At 54.3% G+C, this 25,586-nt stretch overlaps 1 protein-coding gene across 2 annotated transcripts in view; it reads left to right on the forward strand.

Annotated features, from left to right (window-relative positions):
• The window catches only part of LOC112118513 (NEDD4-like E3 ubiquitin-protein ligase WWP2), an 85,704-nt gene that overhangs the window by 46,026 nt on the left and 14,092 nt on the right, over positions 1-25,586 (forward strand). Inside the window, exons 9-16 of one of the 2 annotated variants that reach the window (XM_026663226.2) lie at positions 11,463-11,552; positions 14,234-14,408; positions 18,948-19,002; positions 23,296-23,377; positions 24,192-24,320; positions 24,787-24,865; positions 25,004-25,075; positions 25,225-25,313. In XM_026663226.2, coding sequence (XP_026519011.1) covers positions 11,463-11,552; positions 14,234-14,408; positions 18,948-19,002; positions 23,296-23,377; positions 24,192-24,320; positions 24,787-24,865; positions 25,004-25,075; positions 25,225-25,313 — 771 coding nt within the window. Of the gene's footprint in view, positions 1-11,462; positions 11,553-14,233; positions 14,409-18,501; positions 19,003-23,295; positions 23,378-24,191; positions 24,321-24,786; positions 24,866-25,003; positions 25,076-25,224; positions 25,314-25,586 lie in introns of those variants that run through there. The other variant, XM_026663227.2, reaches the window with a different exon arrangement.

Consider the following 25,586-nt stretch of genomic DNA (forward strand, 5'->3'; position numbering starts at 1 on the left):
GAGCAGTTCTGAGGCCTTGGTGGCCGGGCTGTGGCTGGGTGACTGACTGGGGAGAGTGCTGAGTGCATGCGGAGCAGTTCTGAGGCTTGCTGCTTACAGGGGACCTGGGTCCCCACCTACTATTGAGCATCATGCCATTGCAGGTGGGTCCGAGAGCCTCCATGTCACTCTCACTGGCTTAGAATGCTCCAGGGGGTCGAGTGCCTGTTGCAGGAGCCCTGGCTTTTCTACGCACTTCCTTTGATCCCTGGAGAGACGCAGTAGGATGATCTCCCCCACGTCCACTCCCTTCCACAGCCCTGAGGGGTCTCGGCTCTTCCCAGCTTTATCGGATGGATGCCTGGAGCCTGCTTCTCTCCCCAACTCCCACCACACCCATGGAATCTACAGAGCGCAGGTTCATGTGGGGATTCTGAGCTATTTGTTCTGCTCAGATGCCTGTCTCAAAACATCTGCACCAGATGTGGGGAGCACAAAGGAGTCTCATGCACATGACTGGGAGTCTGTTTTAGGGGCTGGAGAATACCGGAAGGTGGTCTGAATAATTCCAGATCCAGCAGCACCCAGAATCCGTCCCGTTACATCCACCTGGCCTTACTCTTAAACTTATCATGTGATTAACTTGAAGGGAGCCAGGGTACTTGTGGGTATGAGAGCAGTTGCTTTGTAGAGTTGGAAACATTTGGGGTGGGGACCCCACTTTAACACACAGGTTTCCCAGCTGGCTGATAATGGAATGGGAAGGCAGCTGGAGTCATCAACTCCTGCATCTGGTTCCTATCAGTGATGATCCTGCACTGGGGACGGAGAGCGAGTTAACACGGCGTGTATACACAGCTCTGTCTCGCGCACACAAAGAGGCACATTATGCTGTCTGGCAGAAGGCAGGGTGCTGTGGTTTCTTACATAAGGCAAGGCATTTTGTTTGGACTGCGGGTTACCTTAGCCCTGCCATTTCACACCGGCCACTGCTCCCTATAGCCACTGCCTGGTGAAGCCATTTTCTGCAGCCAGAACAGAGTTATACTGGTGTGCAGTGCGGGCAGGCGTGCCTCACGCTGCAAACCCTCAGTGACAGGGTCCCTGGATCAAACCACGATCACCTTGCTCTTCGGAAGGGAGGGAAGGCTGCTGGGGATTTTCCACCAGTCTCACAGTGAAGCATGATTAGAGAGAGGGGTGCTTGCAAATAAACTGCCCACAATTCTTGGGAGTTTGACTGAAAGCTTCATGCCTGGGCCTGGAGAATGGGCACAAGATGCAATGCACATGCATAAGCAAAACCCAGACACTAACTTCTTTGCAGCTGAGACTGATTCTGTCACCACACTTCATTAGGATGTTATTTGTCTGTTTTACCTCTTGTCCTGACTGGATGCTAGAGTAACAGCTGCAAGCTGCATTCTAGACAGTCCTTGAGGGGGAAAGTGCATCCTGATTGGCCCAGGAAACAGGCTCCAGCCAATTGAAATCTTTTTTTTTTTAATTAAAGTACATTTAAAAAAAAATCTTTGAATAAGCTGGTTTCTGATTGGCTGAATTGATGTTTGTCTCAGCTCCTCCTGTAAACTAACAGTTGATTGTGCAGTGATCCCTACTGGTGCAGACACAAATACGGTCTTGCGGAAGCTCAGATGTCATTGGGCCCTGGAAGAATACAGGAAGTAGTTTATTATCCACATTTTCCCAACTATGTTGTAATAGTCATCCAATATCTGGGTTACTTATGTTCGAAGACACCCAAATCTTTGTTTGCTAAGATACTCTTTTGACATGCTCTTCAAAACTTTCCACACGTGGTTGTCCACACACAGTGACTTGTCCTTTTTGATGACTAGATTGATGCGCAGGCACTTCAGGTCTCTGAGGGTCTCCCTTTCTTTCTCATCTGGTCATACACTGTTACCAACTTCATTGCTGCAGAAATTGTGGCTTGTTAAGTACTGTCTCCCAATTTGGCAAGATCTCCGAAGCGGTAAGTGCCCTTTGTTTTGACAACACAAACAGGGATGACAGAGTCATCCTGTTAATGAGCATACAGCAGGAAGTGTGTTGCAGAAATCAGGAGTGAGTGCATCACAAATTGCTTGCAGTTTTGCTGGTAATGGTGCCTGTTTCAGTCCACATGCTATCTGTGTGTTCCATTTTGGAATCTGTATCAGATGACCTAATTACTGTGGTTCCTTTGACACCAAGAGACTGAAAAGCTATGTTGGCACGTACAATATGCAGAAACATCCTTGTATCCACTTTCTCTTTAATATTGTACAAGTCTTAGGCTGCTTCAGCACCTCTACTGGTGATGGACTTTGGTACTTCACCATTGGAAGAGACTCCAGCAAGGAGTGTTTGTGCTGGATGTGCTCTTACAACCTCAGGTGCATTTTGAATCATATATTCACAGAGGAATTTTATAGGTGACTGACTGCTTGTTGGATGCCACATTTAGAAACTTTAGAATACCAGTCACCTGGTATTGCATCCAACCTTAGATTCTGTCCGGCGCTCTCTTTCTGCAATTTTCACAGAGTTACTGTTGTCGTATCTGTCAAAGACTTTGATTACAGAATTAGCTTTGTGAAATCCTTTTAGGACCTGCCTCAAGTACTCAGCAGCCAATTCATCGAGTGTGTGGAATTTATCTCTAGCCATTATTGGTGTGACAGCCATCGCATCTCTGATGTACACTTCCTTTGTGGCATGCTCTTAGCTCATGGATTCTGTCAGCTTGAGCTTCCAGCAGATGTCCTAATTTAACATCTCTTCTTTTCATTGTTCCATCAGCATGGAAGAGTGACACAGGCACTGGTCCTACTGGGTGACTAAGAACAGTTGCCATTGAAACATCATCTCTGCATCTTTCTAAGGACAGGAAAACAATTTCTGGACTGATAGCTGCTGTGATTGTCCCTCCCTTGCCAGACCTAAATTTGGTGGTCTTGGCCATGTCAGCAAATATTTTGATGCCAGATTTCTTGACTGGGCTGAAGAAGCTGGGTGTCCCATCAAAATCAAGTGCATCTCTCACAAATTTCTCCATTTGTTCTTCACCAACATCTACTGGTAGCCATAGAGACTCTTGTGCATCTGATGTTGCATTCAATCCAATAGATATATTAAGCCCCTCTGGATACAGTTCAGGGTCAAATGGTTTGTTATATTGTTGATGACGTGGCTAGTAAGAGGTGTCTGTAACATGCTCTTCATCACTCTTCAGTGCAGTGCAGAGGCATGGATTTGTTTGTGGACTGTCTACATTACTACGTGTTGGGCCACTTCTTACTCCCATAGCTTTTGCATATTCACTCAGGACTTGTGAGGGTCCATCTGACAAGAGCTGGCTTCTTTCTTGTCAGTCCTACAAGCCCACTGCTACCCTTTGAGTCTCTGGTGTCACTTTTCTCTGTTCCCAGGTCACCCTAAATTCCATTGAAAGAACCAGGAGTCGGATGCACAACAAATTCCCCAGCTTCAAAAGCACTGTGCACTCCGGGAAGAGCTAGCATGTCACTAATGTAGACTGGTATCCCCTGGTGTAGTTGGGCCTCTTTGCAGTAAAGAAGTGTGGCAGCATGGCACTCTGCGAGTTTCCAGTCACCCTCTTGCTCTGCATGGACATTGAGAAGCAGTATCTGCATAACCTGGAGAAAATGATCCCAGAACTTGAATGTAGCAGACTGGGCATTCGTCCATGTTTGAAATTCCTCCAGTCGTGGTAGTATATGCTGAGACACAGCATCATCAAGCTTTTAAATGACGTACTGTAAGGACCCAATGTCTTCAGACTCAAACACCTTTTGAATGTTAGCCAACCTTAGCCAGACTACACGAGTACCCCCTCCCTGCTCGTGGCACTGAACAAATTAATAACGTTCCAGAGCACTCAGGGCCTCAGGTGCTAGAGTCAAGCCACGCAGAGCACAAGTGCAGACACATCAGGGTCAGCAAGAAGGTCTCACAATCCTGCGTCTTCCCAGAATTTCCCCGTACACGGAGGGAAACAGCACAGGGTGTGAAAACCACCCAGGCGAATCACGTTGGTACCAAATTCATTTGGGAGAGTCTGTTTTCCACTTACTGAGCAACACATACAGCTGCTGATCCATTGTCCGAACGGCATGCTGCTGCTGCTGCTGTTTCCTTACATTTCAGCATTGTTGTGTACACTGTGGTCATCTCAACTGGTTTGGCATCCGCATTTGGTGCATATGCAACTGCTGTGTAGCTGCTCTTCTTGGTTGCAAGCTTGTGGTTGAAACCAGTCCAAAATGGAATCCCCCGAATGTGAACAATATCAACGTCATTTGGCATTGGTAGGACATCACAGGGTAGTCATCTTAAAAGACACCAGGAAAGATCTTGGGCAGTGTTCATTTGTAGGTGACAAGAGTTTATTTTCACCAGTACTTTTTCATGGGGAATTTGTTCTGGGTTTTTCAAATGCTGTATACTGCATAAGAGATCTGTTTGCCCAGGGAGAATAAGTGACTTTTCTTTCCCACATTTCAGTGACATTTGCTGTGATGCTGGACTATCTGCAGACTGTTCTTGAAATACCACTCTAGCCATTGAATGGAAGGTGTTCTTTCCATCAGTGGTCTCTACATTGATGTCTATATGATCATCGTTCATGGATGACATTTCCATCAGCATGAAGTGGTACAATTCCATTTGAAAGGAACACACCTCCCTGGAGTCTTTCCACTTCAGTTTTTGCAGGGCTAGTGATGAACTGCCTCACCTCATCATAATTTAGGCAGGATCCATGAAGGTGCAGTCGATCAATTAAATTGTGAGACCCAAACTCATGGTGTAGCTGTGTAGCAAGACTTGTGTGCAGTGGTGTGATAATTTTGTAACTGTTAAGTACTATCAACATGATATCGTGTTGATTCCCGAAAACACTATCAAACTACAGAAAATACTGCAAGAACTCTACACAAAAAGAAGCCAAGTCAGACTGAAAATGAACTGCTCTAAAACGAAATTTATGCAGTCTGATGTCTTGCCAAAAGCCCAAATAATAGTCAAGGGAGAACAAATAAAAGAAGTTGAGCAATACGTCTATTTGGGCCAAGAAATTAACATGCACCACGATCAGGAGGGCGAACTCTCGCAAAGAAAGCAAGCAGGTTGGTGCGCGTTCAGTTCTGTCAAGTATGTCCTCCAAGGAAAAATCAACAAGGCAACACGTGCAAACCTCTGCAACTCAACAGTACTCCCAGCAGTGTTGTACAGCAACGAAACATGGGTGCTGACGAAGATGGAGGAGCAACAATTGTCTGTCACGGAGTTGGTGATGGAAAGAATTCTGGGGATTTCAATCCTGACCAAGTGATCAGACAGCAGAATGGAGCGCAGGACATCGTTGTTGAAAGCAGGTACAGTAAAATGTGATGGGTCGGGCATATAACTGGGCTCACTGACAATCCATGGACTGCAGCTGTCGCCTGGTGGTACCCACGGGAACTGAAATGACCACTCAGCCAACCTCCAAAGAGATGGGAAGATTTTATCTTGAAAAGGCATGGCCGCCCATGGAGAAGGAAGGCCAGGATAAGAGAAGAATGGAAGACATGTTGTGATCGGCACAATCTATATGAGGGCTAAAGGACCGATCGATCAAGGTGATCAAGGTTAAGTACGATGCACACTGCAATTGAGGCATCTTTTTGAACAACTTCTGAAGGATGATACTTATTGCTGGCTGAATTGTATGCCTCTGTATCTGTCAACCAGAGGAGAAACTCCGGCACCAATTGGGGCACAAAAGTAGCTGCCTCTGTAAACTACAATCACCTAGCTCTGTGAAATTTGAGGCTTTCATTTTGGCTGTTTCAGATTGAAACAGCATTATACAAAACCACTTGTTCATTTGAAAGTGTTTCATCAGGCTCACTTGCTGGAAGAACATCTACACAAATTTGGATGATTTAAGTTCCTGCTTCAGATTACTAGCAGCTTGGATAGCATCAACTGATGTTGTGATGTTTCATAGAACCGTGGTAGACTTGCCTTGTCCATGCTGTTCATGTAATGAAATTGCAGAACCGCAGTGTTTTTCTAATCTTTCCTGCAATATGCTGCTGGAATAGCTTGCAGTTTTAAGGAAAGTAGGGCTTTATATTGTTGTAGCAGCTTGGACAGGAGAGGAGTTTTCTTGTTGCACATAAGAGAAAGACAGTCTTGTGATGGAGTATTGGTGGCACATCATCTAAACTAGAAAACTCGCCTAGTAGATACCAATACAATTCATCTCTCCTTGGGTCTGCTGTCAATAAAAGAGAATTCTTGCCAGTACTGGTGACTTTTGACAGTTTTTTGCCTTCTTTTGATTTTTCTTGATAAAGAACACATTTTTCAAAGTTTATGAAGTGTCTTTTTGATGTAAGGGACTTGTATCCGCCATGTCTTATATATTGTAACTTCCCTGTGGAGGTAAAATTCCCAATTTATACTGTTCGCATGACTACCACCATTTTTCATTTTGTACAAATAGACATACTGGAGCTAAATTAGATATAAATTAGATCTTTATGTTAGTACGGTAATGGCCCTTTTAGATTGAAGCCCAGGATGAAGCAGTGTATTGTCATCTATAACACTAATACTGACCTGTGAATTAAAAAGCTAGCTTCTAGGCTATGTCAAAGTTTAGTACTGCATGCCTAGGCAATTACAAATTAAAATCTTGTACCAGGCAGACCAGATGCTACATTGTATGTACAAAAGCTTACAAATGGATTAGCGTTCCATTAGGAATTGATGTACATTTATAGCTACCCAATATACAGTACAAACTATGGGCAGGCAACTGCTGCCGTGCACAGCCCTCAGTGTGAGACTGATCTGGTTAGCACATTTCAATGGAAAATAGAGAAAACTAGTCTAAGCACTTGTGAGACATTTTGACAATTAAAAATATACAATGTGAAAACACTTCATGTTAGTATATTGCAAAATGTTGCTATTTGCCATTTTTGCCATTGTGTTAAATAGCTTCGTCGTTTCTGGGGGAAAAAACAACTTGCCCATGCACAACCACTAGAAGAATCTTTTAATACATTGTCTTTTGATAGCTTTGACCAATAAAAACCACCTTCGGGTGTTGAAATTAATGAGAACAGTAGAAGCTGTAGTCATAGCCTGGTTGCAGCGTTTCTGGAATTGTGCAAAAAATGACACTTTCTCATTTTGGGTACTATTGTTTCACCTTGCCTACAGGCTTATGGCACCACTTGACAGCTCCACATCATACCTCATCTAAATGTACATAAAATAAGCTTTCAAGTAATTTATGATGTGGGTGTGGGTACATTAAACTGCCCAAAATAGCCCTTTTTGGGGAATTGCTGCACTCCTATGTTCTTTGGCTGTCCCATGAACCCCACCGTTCCTGGCTGTGTCCATCTCAATAAGAGCTTGGTGCTGAGGGTCCTGCACGGTTACCTCTGGAGAATCACATGCTAATGTGGTTCTGTGGCTGACATTATTGGCAGCAAAGTCCCCGTATCCCACTGGATCAACACAAATCTTGTGCCAGAGGTCCAGCATCATCAACTGCAAAAGCCAAAGAGGTTCTATGTCTAACATGAACAGCATTGCAGGCCCAGATCTCTTCTGGGCTGACTGAGGCCAGTGCCAAGGATCAAGCATATTTGCTTCTGAAGCACTGCTTGCCAAAGTGGACGATGTGCCCAGGCCCATCAAGGCAGGGTTCCAGCTCGGGTGACTCTCTGTGCTCCACACAAGTGGTACTGAAGTCCCTGGATCCACCCAACAGAGTCCAGTACATAGGGTTAAGCTCCGTAAAGAGCTACTGCCCAATGAGGCTGTATAGCTGGATGGAAATTGAGCTCTGTGCTGTGGTTTGGGGGACTGTGTGTATGCTGAGCCTAGTGGACTGCTAGGCAAGGCTGAGAGCTTCTTAACGAGGCTGTGATCCCTAACCCTTTTAGCACCCATCAACCCTTAACCAGGGGGCGGGGCTACTCAGGGAGACCAGGACTTTAAAAAGCCCGCTCCTAAGTGACTGGAGGAGCTAGCATACAGGAGCGACTAACAGGAGTTTTGCCAGGGAGTTTACAGGGGGAGTGTGAGCAGGGGCTAGAACTCAACATTCTTTAAACTTAAAAGCCAAAACCACCCCCTTGATAAAAACAAAACCTCAACAAAGGAACCAGCTGCAGGAGTAAAAAGAGAATGCAGGCAGAAGTCCAGCAACAGAGTGGGTTTGCGATGACCGGGAGAACCGCACGGTGACTTGCCTGCCTGGTGCGGAGGTTGCGGATCTATCGAGACATCTAGATAGGCTTATGTGTAGTGCCGGGGAGGAGCCGGTGGTCGTGGTACAGGTAGGTACCAATGACATAGGGAAGGATAGGAGAGAGGTCCTGGAGGCCAAATTTAGGCTGCTAGATCAGAGATTGAAGTCCAGGACCTCCATGGTGGCATTCTCTGAGATGCTCCCAGTTCCACGCGCAGGGCCAGTTAGACAGGCAGAACTGCAGGGTCTCAATGCGTGGCTGAGACAATGATGTAGGGAGGAGGGGTTTAGATTTATTAGGAACTGGGGAGCCTATACAGGAACGATGGGCTCCACCTAAATCAAAATGGAACCAGATTGCTGGCACTTAACACTAAAAAGGTTGTAGAACAATTTTTAAATTAAGGGCTGGAGGAAAGCCGATAGGTGCGGAGGAGCACGTGGTTTGGACATCTCTTAGGGGAGGATCTATTAATAGAGAATCTCTATGTCCTAGTGACGATGAGAGGATGGAAAATGATAAAATACAGGCAGGGTCTGATCAGAAACAGTCAAATAAAAAAGAGTAATGGCATACTATGCAATCTGCCCACTGATCAGGAACTGGCTTCAGGTCAGGGTTAGCTGTGGCTGGCTTTGAGAAGGTCCCTGTTTCTATTGTAAACGGAACTCTTAATAATAAAGAACCGCGGGGTCAGTGGAGCGCCTGTGGAGCGCTGCCTTGTCCTTTGGGGGATGTGTCTGCCTCGAGGTGAGACGGGAGCTGTACGAGAGATTCAGAAGTGTGCTGTTAGACAGGGTGGAGGTGAGATGCCGGGCTGGTTGAAGGCAATGGGATACAGGCCTTCTCACCCGTAGGGCCTGATTCAGATCTGACCCCCAGATTTGAAAGCCACTGCTGTCCTCTGTCTGACCTGCATGACGTGAGACTGGGGGGAGGGGTCTCACTCCACTTCCATTTCCCATATCCCATCAGCAAATGTTAGTACTAAGGGGCAGCCTCAGCTGTGGGGATTTAGATGGGCTCTTGCATTGCATCTTCACGGCTGAGGATGGGAGGGAGATTCCCAAACCTGAGCCATTCTTTTTAAGTGACAAATGTGAGGAACTGTCCCAAATTGAGGTGTCATTAGAGGAGGTTTTGGAACAAATTGATAAACTAAACAGTATTAAGTCTCCAGGACCTGATGGTATTCACCCAAGAGTTCTGAAGGAACTCAAATGTCAAATTGCAGAACTACTAACTGTCATCTGTAACCTATCATTTAAATCAGCTTCTGTACTAGATGACTAGAGGATAGCTAATGTGCCGCCAATTTTTTAAAAGAGCTCCAGAGGTGACCCTGGCAACTACAGGCCAGTAAGCCTAACTTCAGTACTGGGCAAACTGGTTGAAACTATCGTAAAGAACAGAATTGTCAGACACATAGATGAATGTAATTTGTTGGGAAATAGTCAACATGGTTTTGTAAAGGGAAATCATGCCTCACCAATCTACTAGAATTCTTTGAGGGGGTCAACAAGCATGTGGACAAGGGGGATCCAGTGGACATAGTGTATTTAGATTTTCAGAATGTCTTTGACAAGGTCCCTCACCAAAGGCTCTTAAGCAAAATAAGCAGTCATGGGATAAGAGGGAAGGTTCTCTCATGGATTGGTAACTGGTTAAAAGATAAGAAACAAAGGGTAGGAATAAATGATCAGTTTTCAGAATGGAGAGAGGTAAATAGTGGTGTCCCCCAGGGATCTGTACTGGGCCCAGTCCTATTTAACATATTCATAAACAATCTGGGAGAAGGGGTAAACAGTAAGGTGGCAAAATTTGCAGATGATACAAAACTACGCAAGATAGTTAAGTCCCAGGCAGACTGTGAAGAGCTACAAAAGGATCTCACAAAACTGGGTGATGGGGCAACAGAATGGCAGATGAAATTCAATGTTGATAAATTCAAAGTAATGCACATTGGAAAACATAATCCTAACTATACATATACAATGATGGGGTCTAAATTAGCTGTTACCACTCAAGAAAGAGATCTTGGCGTCATTGTGGATAGTTCTCTGAAATCATCCACTCAATGTGCAGCAGCAGTCAAAAAAGCAAACAGAATGTTGGGAATCATTAAGAAAAGGATACATAATAAGCCAGAAAATATCATATTGCCTCTATATAAATCCATGGTACGCCCACACCTTGACTATTGCATGCAGATGTGGTCGCCCCATCTCAAAAAAGATATATTGGAATTGGAAAAGGTTCAGAAAAGGGCAACAAAAATGATTAGGGGTCTGGAATGGCTTCCATATGAGGAGAGATTAATAAGACTGGGACTTTTCAGCTTGGAAAAGAGGCGACTAGGGAGGGATATGATAGAGGTCTATAAAATCACGAGTGGTATAGTAAATAAGGAAGTGTTATTTATTCCTTCTCATAACACAAGAACAAGGGGCCACCAAATGAAATTAATAGGTAGCAGGTTTAAAACAAACACAAGAAAGTATTTTTTCACGCAACTCACTGTCAACCTCTGGAACTCCTTGCCAGAGGGTGTTGTGAAGGCCAATACTATAACGGGGTTCAAAAGGGAGCTAGATAGATTCATAGAAGATAGGTCCATCAATGGCTGTTAGCCAGGATGGGCAGGGATGGTGTCCCTAGCCTCTGAGTGCCAGAAGCTGGAAATGGGTGACAGGGCATGGATCACTTGATAACCTGTCTGTTCATTCCCTTTGGGGCACCTGCCATTGGCCACTGTCAAGAGGACAGGATACTGGGCTTGATGGACCTTTGGTCTGACCCAGTATGGCCGTTCTTATGTTCTTGAGACCGGGCTGCCCTAGTGGTGGTGTCTCAGAGGGGGTTGAGATGTGTGCGCAGACACAGGTGTGTAGTGGGGGAAGAGGCTTGTGCTGAGCTGTGGGTGAAGAGAGGGCTTCAGCCTTCAGGACTGTGAAGCTGCAGGACGTTTACTCAAGCCCCTGAGTAAGGGTGACGCAGTTGGTGCCTGTCCACTCTTGGGAAGCTGCTGTGTTTAATTGGTGTAATTCCGAACGTTCTGTGAGGTCTCTGCTCTGTTCTGGAGGCAGCCTTGGCCATTCAGGGATTCGGTTCCTTGGAAAGTGACCCATCAGCTGCCGGGAAAAGATCTCCTGACCCACGAGTCATCCCAGCCACCTTTGTGCCTTTCTCTTCCAGCTGGGAACAGCGAGAGCTACCGAACGGGAGGGTCTATTACGTGGACCATAACACCAAGACCACCACCTGGGAGAGACCTCTGCCTCCAGGGTAAGACACTTTTGAGATACTTGGAGTTTCCGAGGGCAGAGGGGAGCCCCGGATAATAGCTGCCTGGATGGATTGGGCACACAGCAGGCTGACTGCAAAGGAGAAAACGGGAGAGAGAGATGGTGGGAGAGACGCATCTCCATTTCCAGGCAGGTTGCTGCCTCCTGGAGATGTGTCACATGTTCTCATGCCAGTCCATACTTACTCGCCTCAGTCCCGTTTCTATCTGTAGCCCCTCTGAGCCCTTGTTTTCCAGAGCTCTCTCTGGTTCTCTCCTTCTCTCTGTGCCCCGTAAAAGCTGAAAGTGATAAAGCCAAATCATTGTTTTTCCCTTGGCTGCATTTAGACCGGAGTGATCCTAATCAGTGAACGTACTTTAAAAGCCAGCATGCAGGGTGAATGTGAAATAAGGCCTTTCCCACGTCGCTTCCATACCCCTCATCTCTCCTACTTACATACAACACCTCCTGCTAAAACCGGACCTCTGCAGCCCTCCCTGCTGCCCTGTGGTCTTGTCTGAGCGCCTAGGCTACTCTGAGTTTAGACAGGCCCTTACGTGGGTGGGAACCCTCCCAGAAAACCCCTGGTGGTGGTTGTGATGCAGTAGGAGGCTTCCCACGACCCAGTTCCCCAGCATGGCGCTGGCTGGTGCTGTGGACCTGGGCGGGGAGAGGGAGGGAGAAACCTATGGAATCACCAGTGTCACTTCCTTTAGCACCTGGGCTCTCCTTGGACAGTTCCTGTCCTCCAACTACTCAGCAGCGCTACCCGGCTTAACAGGACCTCTGCAAAGAGGCACCATGGCTCCCGTCAGTCTCGTGTCCCGTGGTGCTGAAGTCGTCCTATCCAAAGGAATCCATTCCCTGTGGAGTGAGGGATCCAGTCTGATTGAGACTAGAGCTGCCCTGTAAAGCCGGCAGCGCTGGTTCCTCAGAGGGGAGGAGAAGCAGTGTTTGAAATGAGACTGCGGTGGTAGGACTCAGTGCAAAGTCTTGGTCCTGCCGGGACACGCTCGACCACCACAGCTCTTGTAATCCAGTTCCCCCAGAACGGCTCTGGACTCCTTTCTTGCCTGTGAGTTTGGAGACCAGTAACCCCTGAAATGCTGCCGCGAGCCAAAGCCTAGCCCATAGCGCATCCTCTGTGAATGCACTGTGCCCTCTGCTCATCCCGGCACCTCAGATGGCTTCTGTCCTGCAGGTGTTGGAGGCAACTAAGCAACCCGCTGCAGTGGCAGGTGGGGGTACCATAACCCCTGGGGCCCGTCTCTGACACCCCACGGGGAGGGGTTTGTTCCACTCCCCGCTGCTCCAAAGCAGCGCGGCGAGAAGCTCGGTACCAGTGGGACGCTGTGCGACCCAGCTCTGCAAGGCACAGAAACGCCACCATCTGCTTGGGCCTTGCTGCTCACTGAGTCTGGCTCCAAAGGCTCCACCAGCGCCTCTCTCATCACCAGCCTCTCAAGACTTCCGGGGCACCCTGTGCCTGAGGTGGGGCAACCCTCTCAGCAGCGGGGCTACATTCCTGGCCACTGAGTGGCTGTTCTCCCCCGGCGGGACTGAGTAATTGCTCTCCCTTGGGTCTAGCAGCAGGAATGGAAGCTGAGTCTCCGGCCCTGAAGCCTCAGTTCTAGTGGTTCTCTGGGTCTGCTTTGGCGCCAGCCGGGATGGGCTTGAATGCTCACCCCTAAGGCCCTCACAGTAAGAGAACTTGTGTGTCCAGGACACACGCCGTCCCTTTCAGCCTGAGAAGAATTTTCCTCATGGGGCTTCTCTAGCACCTTGGGATAATCCTTCCCCATGGCTTTGTGGCCCTGTTGACAGGGACCTCCTCCTATTCCTTGGTAGGCTGGGTGATGGCCTGGCTGCCCATCTGACAGTTGTGAAGGTTCATTTCCTAGGAAGGAAGGAAGGTATGTTCCACTGACATTCCCGGTCTCTGAGTTACCAAGTAACCATGGTAAGTCGTGGCCAAGAATCACTGTCAGCCATGAGACTGGGTGGTGCCCCAGGCTGAACCCCTCATGGGGTAACTACAGACAGTATCTAGGAGCTTGGAAAGCAGAACAGCATCTAGCATCTTCTGCTGCCTTGGACCCAGCAGCAAGGGCACCATTTCTCTGCTAGCAAGGGAGCTTTCCATTCTTTCTTTGGCTTTTAAACATCTCCATCCTCCTCCTCCATCCCTCTGACCTGCCATGTTTGTTCCATCCACGTGTTGCCCTCCAGTTCTCTCTCCAGTGCTCCTTGGGGGACCCCCTGCACTAGGAGCACCTCCCAAGGCTTATTACGAATGCTGCTTCCGCGGCCCAGGGTTGAGCGGTTAGGCTCTGTGTGATGACGGCAGCGCGGGTTTGATTTGCTGTCGTGAACTGCGCTGTGAGATCACAGACCATGCGGGCTCATCCCACGGCTGGGAGCAGGGAGATCTGCCTCCCTTTCTTTCCAGCCACGCACTGGAGCACTCTGGAAGCTAACAGTTTGCTAGGCTGAGCCCTGGGGAAAACCACAAGCATCTGCGGAGCACCCCGACTAGCACGTACCAACGGGATAGCCAGCCGTGCTAATGGACAGTCAGCTAAGGTGGTAGTGTGTGAGCGAGTGGGTGTCGGGCGAGCGGAGGGTCTGTACGGGGGGTGGCGAGTACCGTCGGTAATGCCGTCCTGTCTGCGGTGTTTCCAGCTGGGAGAAGCGAGTGGACCCCCGGGGCAGGTATTACTATGTGGATCACAACACCAGGACCACCACTTGGCAGCGTCCCACAGCGGAGTATGTAAGGAACTACGAGCAGTGGCAGACGCAGCGAAACCAGCTCCAAGGGGCCATGCAGCAGTTCAGCCAAAGATTCCTGTACCAGGTAAGGGAAGTCGACATCTCCTCTTAAGGGGTCAGACGGGTGGGACCGTGGAGCAGTTTTCATCGGCCCTCCCTGAGCAGCGTGTGCGGAATCCAGGCCCTGCTCAGGGATGTTGGCTGTAGTTGTGGAATGATGAGTGAGACCTGCTAACCAGTGAAGGTGACGTGGGACCCAAACAGCCTCCAGGGTCTCCAGTGACAATACAGCCTTCTCCAGCTATGGCTTGCTAGGACCCTTCCCCACACTGCAGTCTGCCCGTTGTACTGGGCGCTTCTCCAGGCAGTTACCAGTCCCTTCTCCTAGTTCCAGAGCCCAGCACTCCTCCAAGGGCCTCTCCAGCTGACTCACAGCCACTGCCCTCATGTGCTGTATCCCTGATCCGCTCCGCTCCAGAGGACAAGAACTGCAGGAACTTCAGAGCAAGGGGTTGGAGCAGCTGGGAAGATCCCACAAACACCTCTGCTGCCTCCAAGGCAGGGAGCCAAGAAACCCTGAGGGAACTGGCGTTCCCTCTTTAGAGAGATCCCTAGAACTGTCGGGCTGGAAGGAACCTGGAGAGGACATTTAGCCCAGCCCCCTGCACTGAGGCAGGGCCAAGTGAACCTAGCCTGTCCCTGACAGCCGTTTGTCCAGCCTGCTCTTAGAAACCTCCAGTGACGGGGATTGCACAGCCTCCCGTGGAAGGCTGTTCCGGAGCGTCGCTGCCCTTAGAGTTAGAAAGTTTCTGCTAATATCCAGCCTAATGATTCATGTTGTCCTGAGCAGAGGCAGCAGGAAATGACCTCAGGCCCTCTCCCCCGGGATGGGGGGGAGACTAGCATGGCAGAGGAACTTGCTTTCTCCGTCGACTCCTCTGTGAGTCCCCGGGGCCTTCTCTGGAGTGTCCTGGAGCTGTCCCTGGTGGGATGGCTGCAGGTCTCTGCTGGGTGCCATGCGGAGCTCAGGCCGTTCTGGGAACTGGATCCGTGGCAGGAGAGAGGTGCTCGGAGCCCAGCTAAGGCTCAGGGCCGGCTCTGGCTTTTTTGCCGCCCCAGGCAAAAAAGCCTCCGCGCCCCCCCCCCGCGGGGGGGTGGGGCGGCCGGAGCCCGGGGGGAGGGCGGCGAGCCCCGGCGGGGGCTCCGCTCTCCCCCCTCCCCCCCGGCGGCCAGCGCGCCGGGGGCAGGGCGGCGAGAGGGCGGCGAGCCCAGCTGTGGCCCCGCTCTCCCCGGCAGCCGGAACGCCGCGCCGCCCCCCTCCAGGTGCCGCCCCAAGCACCAGCTTGGTTGCCTGGAGCCGGCCCTGCTAAGGCTGTTCCATCCGGGAACCTGTGTTTAGCGAATGGCGTGGCTGGGCTCGGGCAGTGAGGTCACACTCTGTCCCGGGAGACTGGAACGATCAATTCCGAAGCAAGGTAATATACGGGCGGCTCCCCTTCCTGGGTGCTCAGGCAGTGGCTGCTGGGGTGAGGCCAAAGGCCCCCAGAGCCCCAGGGCTAAGCGCTCTGCTCAGCAGGCGCTTCTTGCTTTCCCTGCCTCTTTCCTTGGGCTTGAGCTGGACGAAATGGCCACGTCTCCTTGTTGGGGGATGTTGAGCTCTCACCTAGCCTCTGCGGGGATGCAGCTGCCGAGCGCAGAGACTGGGCTCTGGCAGCTCCTATCCCCTTTGAGCAGGACCCTCCCTGCTTATCTCAAGAGCTGGAATTCAAACTTCAGAGTCAGATAGTGACTGGCTGGAGAAATCTGCGGCGAGGAGACTCTCTGGACGGGCCAGGCGGTCCCCAAACCCACCCTCCACCCCTGCTGAGCCCCCGTGACCACAGCTGACTCAGCACTTGTGCAGATCAGGCCTAGGTCAGCAGCTGGCAGGCCACAGACTTGGCCAGTGGAGTCATCAGGCCTGTGCGCTGACCTTTACCCAGGACACCTCTGCCCCCCAGTGCAAGGACCTCCAACCACTCCCCTGTCAAACAGCCCCTGGCTGAGTCCTGGATCTTACAGGAGGCCTCAGCCCTGGGCAGCGCCGCTCTCCCGGGGCTCCGCAGGGGTGTGATTGTGGGAAGACACGTGTTCCTGTGTCCTGGTTCCTGTGTTCACTGCTCCAAGCCCTCCGGTCTGCTCCGATGGCACGTGTGCGTGGGCCTGCTGTCCTTGCCAGGGGCAGCGGAGAGCTCGCGGGTGTGAGCATGGAGTCGGCGTGGGAAAACAGCCCCTTCCCCCCCAAGCGAGAGCTCCTGGGTGATGAACTTCTCTTCCCCACGGAGGGAGCCAGGAGGCTGAGCAGTCCAGAGCTATAGAAATGCCCCGTGCAGCTGGCCATGGCCCCTGCATCCAACTCGTGGTGTGCTAGCAGTGTCAGAGCGCGGAGCAACCTGCCTTCCCTGCTCTGTCTTCCTTCCCTTCCAAGCCTGGCCCTCCCTTTCCTTCAGCGAGCTTGCTGGGCTGCCGCAGGCTTCGCTGCCCTCCACGTGCCCATTGCTCTCCTCCAAGGCTGGCAGCGCTGGCTCCCAAGCGCTGAGTCCGTCAGTCCAGAGCGTTGCCTGGGTTCTGAGCGTGAGACCCCGAGCCACCGCGCTGCAGCCATGCCAGCGCTTTGTGCCACACCCCGGCCGGGCACTGGGCAGGGCGGAGGGGACGTCACTTCATCAGGCTAAATCTGGAAGTGATGATCCTTTTGCTTCCAACGCTGCTGCCAGGAGTGCTGGCTGCTGCTCAGCTCCCATCCCCAGAGGGCCTTTGGCTTGAGCCGTCCCGGGCCGGCCGGCCTGTGTGGCAGGAGAGGCAGCTGGGCTAGGCTGGCATTGCTTAGTCCTGCGGGTGGCCCGGGTTTCTCAGTATCGCTGGCTTCTGTCTAGGGCAGCATTTCTGGGCTTCTGCGCCCGGCAGCATGGATGGGGACAGGGCTGTGTCCAGAAGCTGCTCTCGTGCTGGGCTGCCTGGCCCTGCCCTGGGGATTTTCCGTGGGCTCCTGCCCTTGGCAGTCTTGGAGCATTTGCTGTGCTGATTTAACTGGGCACCATGTTAGTTTTCCCTTATGCTTCTGTGTTGCCCCTGGGAGCTGTGTCTCTCCCTGGCTGTTAGCAGCCTGGCCATTCCCCCTCGCTGCACATGTGTGGGCACTGTGGGAGCAGCGCGGGGGCTGGCTCCTGCAGCTTTAGGCTTCGCTCGTGTCGCGCTGCCATGTTTGTTCAAATCCGTTATTTTTAGGTCCCAGTGAGGTGATACCTCCGGACGTGACTCGGCTGGCTCTCTGGCAGGCTGCTCCGTGCGTCTGTCTGAGCAGGGAGGGGCAGCTGAGACAGCCCGCCGCATGAGCCAGGATTTCTCAGCGTGGCCATGGCCTGCTCACACCAGTCCCTGCTCGGCAGATTGTGTGTGGGGAGAAGGGGCCTTGACTGCCGTGGGTTCTGTTTGTTCCCAATCCCGTGTCCTGTCTCACCCCACCGGGATTTCACATGGCCCCTCGGGTTCACCTGCACCCTCTGACACAAGGGCAGTTCCGTCGGCAGGCAGCCGGAGATGCCGCGTGCCTTGACCACGGGGCTCTAGGCAGCCCTGTGGCTCAGAGTGGAAGCCGTGTGTGGACGTCCGTCGTTTCCCCGTGGGGCGGGGAAGGGGTTGGCAGTGCCATGGTGTTTCCCTGATCCGCGGTCGGGTTTCTGTGCATGGCGCGCTGCTCCCTTCCTCAAACCAGTCGGCTCCGGATCCGGGGCCTGCCTCGCAACGTGAGCCCCCAACGCCCACACTTTAACGTTAGGAGGGGAAATGAAAAGGCCGTTTTAGTAACAATATGTTTCTTATTTAACGCTGAGAAGTGTATGCTGAGCCCCCCACTCTCCTGAATCCTGGCCTGTTTGGTCTGGCGGGCCATCCCCAGGAGACCTCCCAGCAAAGCCGGGGAGGGGGGTTAATCTAAACAGTGCCAGGCCAGCAGCCCCCAGTCCAGGCTGCTCCGCTCGCCCTGAGCCAGAATAAAGGTGCTTTGTGCAGTGGACCTGTTGGGGGTGGGGACGTGCAGGGGGCTCAGGGAGACGCCTGTCTGTGCAGGCATGAATGTTTCCTCAGTTGGAGTGCATCTCGCACACTGCCGCTCACTTTCACAGCCCGCTGCGAAGGGGGAGGCGGGGGAGGCTGCAGGCTGAGCCAGGAAGCGCTGGGCGTGGACAGGGCTTGTGGGAATGATTTCATTGGAAAGGCCTGCGCTATTTTTTCCCCTCTTGTGTGTGGTTCTTGGAGAAGGTTGGAGGTGTAACTGTGGTGGTGATATCAGTCGCCTTGGCCAGCAGGAGCAGAGCAGCCGTGCACAGCTGGATGTTCCAGCAAGCCCTGCTCCTCTCTCCCATGGCCCCTGCTCCTGCTGCCCCGGCCGTGGTTTAGCGTGGGCATTTTTCACCCCGAGCGTGCAAGTTGCTTTTAGTTCCTTAGCAGCAGGCTGTTTTCCTGGGCTGAGAGTTGGGGTTGAGAGGAGAGCGGGGAGCCTGCCCTCACCTCCCTGCTCATCTCACTCCCGGCTCTTGATAATCTCTGTGTTGTTTTGTATTTTTGCCCCCTCTGCTGTCTCCAGTCGTCCGGCACCCCGTCTGACAATGATCCTCTGGGCCCCCTTCCTCCCGGCTGGGGTAAGTACCAAGCCTTCTCCCCTGCTCTCTCCCTTCTGCTGCTCACCTGGCACCACCCCCACTCCATCGCTAGGGCTTGAACCCTTCCTGCGCCGTCCGTCCCTTCCCGCAGCACCTTTCCGCTGGCTGGCTGGCTGCTCTTGGGGGGCAGAACCTGCGTTACTGGCGGGGTGTGTGAGCATAGGGAAGATGACCATGGCCCACCGTCCATGCTGCCTGTGGGGTGGATCTGCCAGACATCCACCCCAGCCTGGACTTTAAATCCAGCATTTTGAGTCCAGAGGTGCCCAGCTCTCTGGGTTTGCTCCCTGTTGACTAAACCCAGCAGCATCTGTGATTGTTGCCTGGACTCGAGGAGGGGTGGGAGAGGTCGGCTCTTCTGCCTGGCTCTCTCTGCCGGGGTCAGCTCCCCCGTTGCATTTGGGAATGGGAGGAAAGGCTCTGCCACGGGTGAAGGCCTCTTGCTGATGGTGTCCAGCAGGAAGTCTACATTGGGAATTGGCTGTGGTCCGTTCTCGGTGCCATTGCTTTCCACTGGGCTGCACCAGGCACCTGCCTTTTTCGTGTCACATCTGAACCGAATGACGCTAGCCCAGAGTGAGGTGGGTTGTGGGTAATGCGGGGATGGGACAGCCACTTAGTGGAGATCTAGGGAGTGGCAACAGCGTGTGCCCAGGGGAGTATCCCGTGGTACCGGAGAGAGCTGGACAGGAGCTGCTGCTGAGACTCTGGGGGATGATGGGCATGGATGGGGGACATGGAAGATCCCGGGAGCGCTGGGCCGGTTTGAAATGGCGTTTCTGAACCAGGGTGTGGAGCAGAGAGAGCCCCGTGTACGCAAGGGTGTGCCCTGGAGGCGCTGCTAGGACAGGGCAGCCTGTACAAGATGTGCCCCCCGCCCCACTTCTCAGGTAACTGCTCCGCTGGGCGATTGCTCCAGCTGGGCTGAAACCTGGGGGGGGGGGGGGGGGGAAACCCCCCCCCCCGCCCCCAGGGAATAATCAAGTTTGGGGGTGGTGGTTATGAAGCCGGGACCATGGGGCTGCAGAGGGAACAGGAGCCATTGCCCGGGTTTGCTGGCAGGCGCCGTTACCACCGTATTCATGGCATGTGACACTCAACGGGAGGGTTTTGCAAACCTCAGTGAGGATGGAGACACAATACAAAGGTGACTAGAGACGTGGACAAAGGCCAGGTGCTCTAATAACCCACCCCGCAGCAGCTGGCTGGGCGGACGGCCTGGGTAGGAGCGACATGGAGACTTGGGGCTGGACATGCAGATGTGGCTGGGGAGTGTCTGGGTCCGAGGACCTCAGCCCCCGAGGCCCGTTAGCGTCGTAGGGAGATTGGAGCAGGGCTGCAGGGGCTGGAGGAGGGGTTAACAGCCTGCTGACGGGACTGCTGCTGGCAGCAGCAGTTTTCCTATCTTGACACCAGGGAAACTGTCAACAGCTACTTGGGGTGTGAGCCCCAGGGCTGGGGGGACCATAGAGTGTGCGCCAAGGAGAGGCCAGAGGGTGAAACAGAGAAGGAAAATGCAGGGTGGCTATCGGACCAGCATCCTGGCAGCCAGATGCACCAGGCTGTCAAGGGGGCAAGGTGGAAACCCAGCTGCTTGAGTCATTTAATACTGTCCTGGGCAAGACACCTGGCATGAGCCTGACCCTAGTTGGTGAGATGGACCTAACAGAGCTTCCCCATCCCTGACATCTGAAATCCTTATACCCTGCTGGCTCGTGTCTTTTCTGAGGGAGCCCCCTTTAATTCCGTGCGTAGTACAAGCGGGCAGGGGGGGTGGGCTGTGGGCTGGATGGGGGCCCGGCTGGGCTGTGGGCTGGGGGGGAGGGTGTGTGGCCTGGCTCAGATGTGGGCTGGGTGACCCCAGAGCCTCGGGGTGGTGGCCCGGCCACGCGGGGCCATGGAGGAGCTGACAGTCCAAGGGAAAGCCCAGCAAGAGCTGCTGCATGCAGGCGGCTCAGGGCAGCGCTGGCTCGGTCAGGTTTCTGGGTGCTGCTCCCTGCAGCCGCTGCGGTGCTTGGGCCCTGTGCAGGAGGGGCATTGGCCTGGGTCACTCGAGGGCTTCCAGCAACTCTCCGCTTGTAGCACTAGCCCGAAGTAAGGCCCCTGTGAGTGGAGCAGGGGCTGTGGGCAGGAGCTGGCTCCCAGGTGCTCTCAACCACCAGCCCCGGCCTAACTGGCTCCCTGCCCCCTGCTTCTGGCCCTGATTTATTTCCAATAACCTTGTGGTCTCAGTGAGGAGAGTCTGGCATGTCCTGGGCTGCTCTGTGCATCCGGCTGAGAGCGCAGTCCAGCCAAAGCCTGCAGCGTGGGAGCAAACACATGAGCTGCCTTAGCGTCCAGGCGGGAAGGGGGAAGGGAGCCTGCTTCCAATTAGCGCTACAGCCTGAGCCACCCTCCAGGAGGTGCCTGGGACTCCCGGGAGCATCCTGCTTCCCCAGCTCAGCCTCTGGAGCAGCGAAGAGCAGTGGGAGGAGGGGGAGCTCCCAGGAGTGGGAGGTGAGCAGGGCCACACGCTCAGCGTGCTGCCGCTCCCGCAGCTGGGCCTCTCCAGCGAAGCAGCAGGGCAAATGCCGGGACTGGGGAAACTCTGCTCCTCCCTGTAGTCTGTGCAGGAGCAGGCGGGGCTGGCGGCCCACAATAGGGCCAGTGCCTTGGGGGTGCCCGCGGCAGGGCCTCCGTGCAGCGTGGCTAGGGGCAGGGGTACCTGGGAGCATGCACAGTTGTGTGGGGTGTGCGTGTCTGTGTGTATCGGGAGGCGGTTGTGTCTGTATACGACAGTGCGTGTGTTTGGGTCTAGAGGAGAGGCAAAGTGATGACAAGGGGTGTGCGTGAAGGGAGGGGTGTACCTGGAGTATACGTACACATAGAGGTGTACGGAGGGCTCAGGAAAGCTGTACATGGAGAGCTCTTTGTTTGGGCGGGGGAGGGTGCCTCGGTGTGTACATGGTTAGGCTGTTGGTTTGTGAACTCTAGGGGAGCGTAGGGGTGTGTGTGTGTGTGTGTGTGTGTGTGTGTAAGTGGGTGTGGGGGAGGCATGTGTGGTGCATGTGGCGGGTGTGTATGGGGGGAGACCTGTGCATACACTGGGAGTTTAAGGGGCGGGTGTATAAAGTGGATGTTTCTGAGGGAGGTGTGTGTTTGATGAGCGGGTTGTGCATGCAGTGGAGGGGTGTGGGAGGTGTGTGCATGTGATGGGTGGAAGGGGCATGAATGGGGCGCATGCAGCAGGGGAGTGGATGGGGCAGGCCTGTGAGGAGGTTCATGCAGTGGGGGAGGGATGTGGGTGGAGGAGAGGGGTGCATATGCGGCGCATTCAGCTGGGGGGGGAACGTGAGTGTGGGGTGTGCACGTGGCCGGGGGAGGGATACAGGTGGGAGGGGGCAGGGGTATGTATGCGGCTCATGCAGCGGGAAGGGGAAGGGGTGTGAAGGGGGTGCGGGGGGGGAGGGGGGGATATATGCAGCGCATGCAGCGGGAAGGGGAAGGGGTGTGCACGTGGCCAGGGGGAGGGATACAGGGGGGGGGGGCAGGGGTATGTATGCGGCACATGCAGCGGGGGCTGGGAGGCGTGTGCACACCCATGTGGCAGGACAAGGCTAGTTACAGCACTCTTCCCAGAAGCTGCACATCCTGTATCTCTGCGTCTCTGTGCCCCGGCCGGGCCCAGAGTGCTCAGGGTGTTGAGCTCTGTGTCAGGTGCCAGGACCCGTGGAGCGTGGGCGGGGACCCTGCTTTGCGGGACATTGTGAGTAGTTGCTGCTCTTCCTTCTCATGCTCCATTTACCCCAGCCTTAGACCAAAGATTTTTCCTAGAGCCGGGCTGCAGGGGAATGCCATCCCTTTGCAAGGAGCAGGGGGACCAGAAGCACTGGCCCCAGGCGATCCCCTGCTCCTGGGGAGCTGAGAGTTACAAAAGGCCCTTTCAGCTTCCAGCCTGTCTGGTGTGCGCTGTGCCCCGGGTGTGATTGCAGTGCGTGGAGAGGTACCCGCTAGCTCTGACCTCGCTAGCCTCAGTGTGGCTGTACCAGCCCACCTGCACCCTGGTCGTCTCGGGCATGGCTAGCCCACACTGCAGCCATGTGGCTGCATCGTCACTGCAGGTATCAGGTTTGTCTACACGCGCTGCAGCCACACCCTTGACCGCAGCGTCGCCATTCCCTGAAAGGCTTGAGGCCAGCGCGTGCTCCCCCTGGGCTAGTGCAGAGCCGTGCCAGTGGCGCGAATGGGCCGAAGGGGGCAGGGTAACACTCTCTCTCCCTCTTTCTCTCTCAGAAAAGAGACAGGACAACGGGCGAGTGTATTACGTGAACCACAACACGCGGACCACCCAGTGGGAGGATCCTCGCACGCAGGGGTAGGGCGCCACCTTTGCTTGGCTAGGTCACGCTCTGGCAAGTGGGCCCCTAACCACAACAGAGCTTTGTGCTAGTAACCCCACGTCTGAGAGCTCAGGACATGGGCTCCGGAGCAGTCCTGCAAACAGACACCTGCCGGCAGGGGGCCCTGTGGAAAAGGCATCAAGTGCCAGGAACTGCAGCAAGGCAGTGCCCAAGCAGGGGGTGGGGGCACGCTGGTTTCCCCTGGAAATCCTGTCTGAGACCATCTGCCAGGCCCCAGACTAGGAGGCAGCCACAGCCCAGGCCCCCACGCAAGGGGAACACTCTGGGCTGGTTTGGGCAGGAGGAAGCACTTCCATGTAGGCCCCCTGAGGTCCCTGCCCCCTCCTACCGCATGGCTCTGTGCTCGGGTTCCCTCCCCACGCTGGGCTAGTGCAGCCAGAGCGAGTCCTGGGGGTGTCCCTGCGGTGGCTGGGGGTGCTGTGCTGTGCTCCCCATTGGGCACTTCTCCTGGGAGACGGCTGAGTGCAGCATTAGCTGGAGTCCGTCTCCTGGGCTGAGATCACACGGTGCAGGGCTCCTGGCCCAGGGCTGAACCAGGTCCCCGCCAGTCCTGCAGCATGGAAGGGCTTCCTGGGAGCCAGGCCAGAGCTGCAGCTACAAGGAGACTCCTGGGGCTTAGGGGAGCGGCACAAGGCGTGAGGGGCTGGGGGCCAGGAGCTGCACTTGTTCCCAGCCTAGGGGGTGCCGGAGCAGGCCATGCCAGGGGAACGGGACCCTCTTGCCCCCAGTGTGCCACGTGTCCAGGAATCTTTTCCTTGTGCCGGGCAGGATGATCCAGGAGCCGGCCCTGCCGCCTGGCTGGGAGATGAAATACACCAGCGAGGGGGTGCGCTACTTTGTGGATCACAACACTCGCACCACCACCTTCAAAGACCCCCGCCCCGGCTTTGAGTCTGGGTAAGGCGCTTCCTGCCAGGGCCCCTCCTCCTGTCGCTGCTGCGTGCTGCCGGGCGGCTCGCGCCCGGGCTAGGAGCTGGGTCCTCCGCTCTGCCTGTGGTTGGCTCTGTAGCCTTGGGCCACTCCCACTTCCCCCATCAGGAGGGGCGAGGCTGTCATGAGGCGCTGGGAAGATGCCAAGTGCCGCTGTTAGTGCGGGACCCTGTGCACCTGCAGCGTGGCCTGGGGCCACTGGATCGAGTAACGGATGGCTGGTGGTTGTGCTGCCCCACTCCCCGATACCCTTGGGCTGCTGGGCGCGCTCACGCTGGGCTGCTGTTCCCCTAGTGCCCAGCTGTGCAACGGCTGGCCAGGCCCAGCCACGGAGCAGGGGGTGGCTGCTGTATTGTGGGGGAGCTCTCCTGGCTGGGGCTGGGGCACGGTTCCCGGAGGTTCTCAGCCAAGGCCCATGTGTTTGCTCCTGTAGGAATAAGCAGGGGGGTTCCCCTGGGGCTTACGACCGAAGCTTTCGCTGGAAATATCACCAGTTCCGCTTCCTGTGTCACGTGAGTACTGGGGAGCGGGGCACGGGGGTCAGGACAGCCTCTCGCTCAGCCAGGCTGGGGGCTGGAAGGGGTGCGGGCGGCTCACTGAGAGGGCAGAGCTGTGCTGACTCTGAGCCCAGTCCCTGTCTTTGGTTCCAGTCGAACGCGCTGCCCAGCCACGTGAAGATCAGCGTTTCCCGGCAGACGCTCTTCGAGGACTCCTTCCAGCAGGTGAGGCCCTGCGCAGGGAGGGCCACAGGCAGAGCATGGCTCTCTGAAGGGGGCCGTGTGAGAGGGTACCAGGGATGCAGGAGCCGGGCTGGCCCTGGATATCGGGGCAGCCCCTGTGGGTGACACGGCCCATCTCTTCCCCCTCGTAGATTATGAACATGAAGCCGTATGATCTGCGGCGCAGGCTGTACATCATCATGCGCGGCGAGGAGGGGCTGGACTATGGCGGCATTGCGAGGTGAGTCCTGCTGAACGAATGGGGCAGCCTGCCGGGAATGCCCTGCATGGGGCCCAGGGAGAGGCTTGGGGCTTTCACAGGGCAGAGCTCGGGCGCGTGTTCCTCTCCCAGGGCCCTGCTCAGCACCTGCTGCCACAGAGAAGCCCAGGGCACGTCCTGCTGGGTTTGAATGAGAAATGGCCTGAATCCTGTGTGCACCACAGTAACAAAACCGAGCCAGAGGGCCCCCTCCGGGCTCTGCCTGCGCCCCTGGGGCTGGGGAATGGGGGGGGG

Source organism: Terrapene carolina, unplaced genomic scaffold (assembly GCF_002925995.2).
Source record: "Terrapene carolina triunguis isolate 2854851 unplaced genomic scaffold, T_m_triunguis-2.0 Scaffold32922, whole genome shotgun sequence".
NCBI classification, from domain to species: Eukaryota; Metazoa; Chordata; order Testudines; family Emydidae; genus Terrapene; species Terrapene triunguis.